Below are 6,991 nucleotides of genomic sequence, written 5' to 3'. Positions count from 1 at the left end.
TTATTAATTAAAATATTAGTAATTAAATTATATTAAAATATTGATATTTAAATTATAAATTATTAATATTTAAAAAATAAAATAAAAAAATAATTAATTATAATAAAATGTATTTTTATCTTTTTATTTTCTATTCTTTTCCTATTCTAAAGCTATTGTTATCAACTAAACACTGTAATAAATTATAATAATTATTCATACTCTATTTCATTCATCATACCAAACTACATAATACTTATTCTATTATATTCCTACCTCATTCTATTCTCACATAATAATTATTCTATTTTATTTCTATCTATTTCGCGAACCAAATATGTCAATAAAGTTTTCTAGTGGGAAAGAGAATGTGATAGGAGACAGGCGTTGAGTTAGCTGAAAATAAAAGAACTAGTAGGGAAGAAGGAAAAAATGGTCGTTGACTGCTGACTACATTATGATTTGTAAACGCTGGAAAGTGCGTCGGTTTTTCCCTTTCAAACTATGCATAGATAGATATTCCGCCCAAAGTTTCAATGCAGTATTCTTCTCTTCCATGGCCCATTCATTGTGTTTAATGTGGCACTATCTTTTTTTTTTCTTGTCTCTTGCTTAACATCTAGTCTTTCCATGATCTTTCCGCAACCCATTTTTATTATTTTTTTTGTCATACGTGCTTTGTCATTTTATTTGTTGGTGATCACACTTAAAAAATTTTCTTTGTTTAAAAAAAATATAATTTTACACTTTAATATTTAATTTATTAATTGATACATGATCTCTTACTTAAAAAATAAAAATCAAATCCCCTTTCTTTTAAATCTAAAAAAATATAAATTTAGTCTTTCATTACCATTATGTCATACCAAATCTTTTATCTATTTGGCAAGAAACTTTGTTTGCTATGAAGCAGAGATAGAGGGAAAAGGAGCCAATAGTGGCCCTCGCCCCAAAGTTTTGAAATTTTAATTTTTTTTAATTTTTTAATTTCATTTTTATTTTTTTTTTAATTTTATAATTTCATCTCTACAAAAATTGACTTTTTTTTATTTTCACCTTTCAAACATAAAATCTTGACTTTATTTGAGATGAAATATTTGAGATAGATAAAAAACTGTACATTTACAAAATCTCAACGCTACTCAAAAAAGAATAGGCAGCGAATAAGACTCCATAAAATCCTAATCCTGCACCTAAAAAAACAATTAAAAGAAAACATCTCAAAAGTAATATCCACCCTATCAATACTAACTAGAGCGTGGAGGAGAAACCTAATATTAATATAAATTCCGTTGTTCTTTAATATATTCATTTCGATTCAGAGTATTTATATTTTATTTTAATACAAAAATGAATAAAAACATTTTGACTTTAACGTTTTTATATTAAAATTTGAAAAAAATATAATATTAAGTTTAATATATCATTTAACTATATATATATATATATATATATATCTTACTCTTTTTAAAAAAAATCATACATCAACTAATGAATCAAATGTTTGAATGCATATATAAAATCTAATTGTATTATTTGCAATTTACTATAATAGAACAAAAATAAATTACAGCCTGAATTTACAATTAAGAAAAAAAGTGAAAAAGTAAGTTACCATAAACGGGAAAAGGGAATTGGTTTTTAGACATTGCAAAACAAACAAGGTCAACAACGAAAACCAAGAGAGGCAGCCCAACCAAAATTAATAGAGCAACATAGGCCCAATTGCATATCGGAGCTACGTAGGAGATTCAGAAGAACTGAGTATAATTAAATAGAGTACAGGCAACTTTCTTTGGTTTTACTTTTATACGAACATATTAATAACATACCTAGAAGTCATTTTCCTAAGTTACATTTAGTCACTACTATATTTATCATTTTTCCCAAAAGAAAAATGAAAATGATTTGGATGCAAAAATTTACAATCAAATTCCTCCTCTCCAACTTGTTCTATGCCAGAAAGCTTTGAGGGACTAGTTTCCAGGGCAGGGGTTCCATTACTAAGAAAACATAGTTTGCTTTCAACCCAACGCCTGATCTTGTTTTTTCTGAACTCTCTCTTTCTCTTTCTCTTTCACTTATTGCTCAGACAGGGCGATGATTACTAAGGAAAACAAAAAGCAAAAAAGTTTATTTTTGTAACTAATACATGTAGTACATCCAGCATATATATATATATATATATATATATATATATGATGGTGTAAAATTATTTTAATAAAATAGATAATTTGTTAAGTAAGTGGATAATCAATTGTTTATTAAATTAATGATATCCTCACTTAACCAATTCATTAAAGTAAAATCCACATATATATCTTCGCAAAATGAAGTATATTTAATGAAGTATTTTAGTGCTCGCAGCAGTTTCTGCATAAGAGGGTGAAAAACATACTTCATTTTTCAGGATGCAAATAAATCTGTTAACATAAATGAAAGTACAGATGAAACAAGTGACTATTCACAGCTACCTGAGAAGAACTTTTCAAGGGCTCAGTAGGATTGAAGGTAAAATCAAAAGGGGCAAGGGAGGATTCAAGGGTAAGAAGGATTTGGCATTTATTTACTATAGAAAGAGAGAACTGAAAAAACAGTTTGCACCAGTGTAAGAAGGAGCAGCACAACAGCAGCAAGGAAGGAGATAAGTGCCCATGGACTGTTCAAATAATTATGCTTCAAGTTTGCAATCCATTTGTTCCAACGTCGATCGCAATACTTATTGACTTTGTTGAATAGCTCAGAGTAATAGAAGTTGTCAGGGGAGAAAAAGACAGAGACACCAAGCCTGTTAAGCATTCTAGCAACCTCTTCATCATCACCTAACATGTTCTCAATAATTCCACTTTGACGGAGGATTTCCACATCTTTTGTAGAATTGACAAGGCAGTGGAAAAGTAGTACATAATCAGTGACATGATTTAGGCCTCTGTGTGAAGAAAACTGCTCAAAAGCGATGAGATTTCGAAGGGTGCCTTCCAAGCGGTCGTAAATTCTTAAGGTTGGGATTTTCATTGTCCCATTTTCGAACTTTAAGTCAAACAAGCTATTTCCCCGTTTCATTTGGAACTTTATTCCAGCTTCTTTCAACTCTGTAACACAATGTATGAAATTCCAGGGAACATTTTTGTTCAAATTTTGATAAGCCTTCAATTCTAAAGGTGAAGGATGCCAGCATTCATGTACGAGGTCTACTAGATGGTTGATTACTCTAATAGAATTTAGACTATTTTGTGGCCATCCTTCACCAGGTAATATATGGCAAAAGAAAGAGAAAACAATTGCCATGAATGTTCTTTGATCCGGGTACTCAATCATAGCATATAACTCCCAAAGAACAAAGAGGGGAAGTTGATTCTCAACTAATAACGTATCACGACGTATGGTTCCTCGCAAACTGACCAGTTTGAAAATAGGGTCACTTTCATCTCTCAATCTTATCTCTGAAAACTTACGGATTAGCTGAACAATAAAGCAACCATCAAGGAGCAACATTTTGACAAAATCATCTGATTCAAGAGCAAAAGGATCCGAATAGCATTTGCGAGCTTGTTCTTCCAAACTTCTGATTATCATGACATATCTTGAGACATCGTTCTCCCTTCTTTCTTGAAGAAGCAATTGAAAATAACGGATCTTATGCTCTTCCATTGCCTTTAAGTGAGGTTTAGCGTGGTGGTATGGACCAATTGCAATTAACTCCGGCTCATAGGCTTGTTCATTTGCCTTGCGAAGATAATTTGGTACTCTAGCAATGCAACAATCCGGTGATAACGGGGATAAACTCTGTAGCATTTCACCTATGCTAATAGAAACAGGGTCTTCCCTCTCTGTTGCCATCACTTTCTTCTATAACTTGCAAAAAATAAATTGACAATAATTTGCCAAGAATTTCTAGTAAATAAACCTTAAAAATATGTCAAGCAAGAGACAGGGTAATTATTAAGCTTTCTACGCATCAATAATCTCTACGTTACTCAAGCAGAAAAATCGAATTGAATTAGTTGAATGTTTTTAAATAGTTTAACAGTTTTTTTTTCAAGTATTATGCCAACAAAATTCATACCCAACCAAAGAAGGAGAACATTACTAAAAAACTTTTTCTTTTCATATCTAAAATTGCATGGGACTTACTTGTTGCGATCTGTGTGGTTGTAGTTTGGTGTGCTCTGTTTCTGTTCGGAGATGAGAAAGAGAAGTGTTTGTAGTGGAATACAACTGAAGGGAACTACAAAGGGAAATGATCTACACGTTTTCTTTGGTAAGCCTTCCTATGAGAAAGAGTAGGTGGAAAGAATACCATGGACTTAGAAGATTGAAGTCTCCTCCAACTTTACGTAATAGTCTTATCCCCTTCCCTTCAACCCAGCGCCTGATCTTGCTTTCTCTGCAACTCTCTCTTTCTCCCTCATCTATGGACGAGACAGGGAGATGATTATGATTTATGGAAAAAAACAACAAAAAAATGCTTTATTTTTGTAAATAATATATTTGTGGTAAGGTTCAACTTATGCTATCGACAGAGGCCAGGCATGCCAAAGCTCATGTTGATTGTAATGGTCAACTACCAGCTGTTTATATATAAAAAAATATTAGTATAGGTCTGTGTCTTGTGCTAAGGTGTAATTTTCATTGTACCTTTATGGTCAATTTTTGTTATATATTTTTCTCATTTCCATTTTTATTGTTTTCTTTTTCTTCTCTCTCCAAATGCCTCATTCTTTCCACATACGTCTTCTATCTCTTATTTTTTTTCCCTCCTCATTATTTAGGTGTCAAAAAAATTTAAATAATATAAGAAAAATATTAAAAATGCCTTTAGTACTAAAAAAAAAAAAAATCAAAGATGCCACTGTGTCAACCTATCATATGTTGTCTTTTTATTTCATATAGTTATAAATATAAAAGTTAAGATATTATCATTGTAAAAAGGAAATTTGAATTTAATTTTTTGATTAAGATATATATATTTTACAATTGAATCAAATATTTAAATGTCAATTATTAGTTATCGATATATAATTTCTTTTTCAACCTTTTTTCCTTTATTTGTTGTGTTTTTCTACTAGCTTTGTTATTCAATTTCGTTTTTGCATGCTAATTTACGAATATAAGTGTTTGTTTTATAGATGCTTTAATTTTTTTTGAAAAGCTATGGATGCTTTAGTTGCGGTGTTAAATTGTTTTGCAAGTAAATTATAAAATTTCATATTTATATATATATATATCGAATGTACAAGAGTTCTTGCCCAAAATTTTATTAGTGATTTTAAGTCTTTTAGATCAATTTTTTTTCATTATTATGATAATAAAGAAGACAAACATAGTCTATTGATATAATATTAAAATATTAAGCATAATCAATGTAAATATTGTAAAGGGATTTTGAATTTAATAAATTGAATTTGTTCCTGTTGGGGTTTATAAATTAAGTACACAAAGCTAAAAAGATTAGAGAAAAAAATCACTTTCAGAAATGATGCCCACTAAGCCATAAAAGGTTGAGTGGCTGTTGATCCCAAAAACCCGAACCAATTACAACAAAATTACATAGAAATATGGAAAAAAAATGGTGAAAGCTAAAAATAAATGGCCAAGATTCCTTCAAACCATTATTTTCATTATATGCAATTCATATTTAATCAATTATAATTATAATTTTTACAATTTAATTTTTAAAAAATAAATAACAATAATAATGATCAAATGGAATCTATAAAAAAATAATTTGATTTTGAAATTTTTTATATTAAAATTTGAGAAAATTATAAAATTGAGTTTAGTATAACATTTGACGAAATGTTTTCTATTTTGAAATTGGAAAAAGGGGATTCGAACTTATTCTTTAAGTAGGAGATTATACATCAACCAATAAACTAAATGCTTAAATATAATATTTGATGAAATATATGACATCTAGCTTTATTATTTGCAATTTACAATAATACAAGAAAAATAAATTGGTCAAAATACCTTAGCAATTCCTGTACTCATGCATTTTTTTCACTTTAATCTCTCAACTCAAAATCGCAACAATTTAATCCCTCTAAGAGCTTATGTCATTGCTGATTTAGTCTCTCTAAAAGCTGATGTCATTGTTGACGTGGCATGTGAGGCAGATTGAAAATATTGATGTGGCAATGCCATATCACTGTGACATGCTAATGTGGCAATGCCACGTGGGCATCATGTGTCACACTTTCCTTCGATTGACATGCTGATGTGGCATTTTGAAGTTAAGACCTTATGTAAACACAACAAGTTCCTTACCACTTGCGTTAAACTTTTACCTTTGTTAATAAATAGCTTTTGTTTCTTTTCATCTTTTCTTTGCTCTCTTTATGTTCTTTTTTTTTTTCTCCTCTCATATTCTCTCTAAAGGATTGCTCGCCAATCAATGGACATCGCCTCGATCGTCAATCATCAATCATTGGACGTTGGTCATTGGTCGACAATCATCGGACATTCCATTCCATGACCATGACCAATGACCGTTGATCGACAACCGACGACAATGTCCAATGATTGGTGCCCGACCCTTAAGGGAGAAAAAGAGAAAAACATAAAAGAGAAAAAGAGAAAAAGAGGAAAGAAAAAAAAGATAAGAAACAAAAGCAATATATAATCAAAGGTAAGGGCTTAGAGTAGGTGTGAAGTAGCTTATTGTGCACATAATATTTTTAGAGAAAACAAGGAAAGTCTTGTGAATTTACAATAAGGAAGAAAAGGTGAAAAACAACTTAAAAGAGAAGCTATAGAAGAGAGATAAACAGTGCAAATCGCTAAAGTCAATAGAAGCAGCCCAATTAACATTAAGGAAGTAACCCAACTAGAGCCAACTATATATTCCGGAGCCCGAGATTCTGAAACCCTTCAGAGAAATTGAAGAAGATACTATAGTTAAACAGAGAACTTTTAATTCATCTCTCTTTCACAGTGGCTGAAGTAAATTAAAATCATAGTATGAGCAACCTTCCTTGGTTTTACCTTTATATAGACTAAATTAAAAATC

The 6,991-nt window shown here is 30.4% G+C and overlaps 1 protein-coding gene across 2 annotated transcripts; it reads right to left on the bottom strand.

Moving 5' to 3' along the window:
* Positions 2,366 to 4,508, bottom strand: LOC18602788 (UPF0481 protein At3g47200). 2 transcript variants are annotated; one of them, XM_007034394.2, is made up of 2 exons: positions 4,114 to 4,508; positions 2,366 to 3,834 (listed from the first exon to the last, which is right to left on the bottom strand). In XM_007034394.2, the coding sequence occupies exon 2, from the start codon at positions 3,817 to 3,819 to the stop codon at positions 2,542 to 2,544; it is 1,278 nt and encodes a 425-aa protein (XP_007034456.2). In that variant the 5' UTR covers positions 3,820 to 3,834; positions 4,114 to 4,508; the 3' UTR covers positions 2,366 to 2,541. The 2 variants fall into 2 exon arrangements, with proteins under 2 accessions (XP_007034456.2, XP_017974424.1); XM_018118935.1 differs by having other exon boundaries at positions 2,366 to 3,828.

Source organism: Theobroma cacao, chromosome 4 (assembly GCF_000208745.1).
Source record: "Theobroma cacao cultivar B97-61/B2 chromosome 4, Criollo_cocoa_genome_V2, whole genome shotgun sequence".
Classification (NCBI taxonomy): Eukaryota; Viridiplantae; Streptophyta; class Magnoliopsida; order Malvales; family Malvaceae; genus Theobroma; species Theobroma cacao.
This window is presented reverse-complemented; position numbering and strand designations above follow the sequence as displayed.

Coding starts and splice junctions, on each gene's coding strand:
- LOC18602788 (XM_007034394.2), bottom strand. CDS start 3,819: ATGGCAACAGAGAGGGAAGACCCTGTTTCTATTAGCATAGGTGAAATG.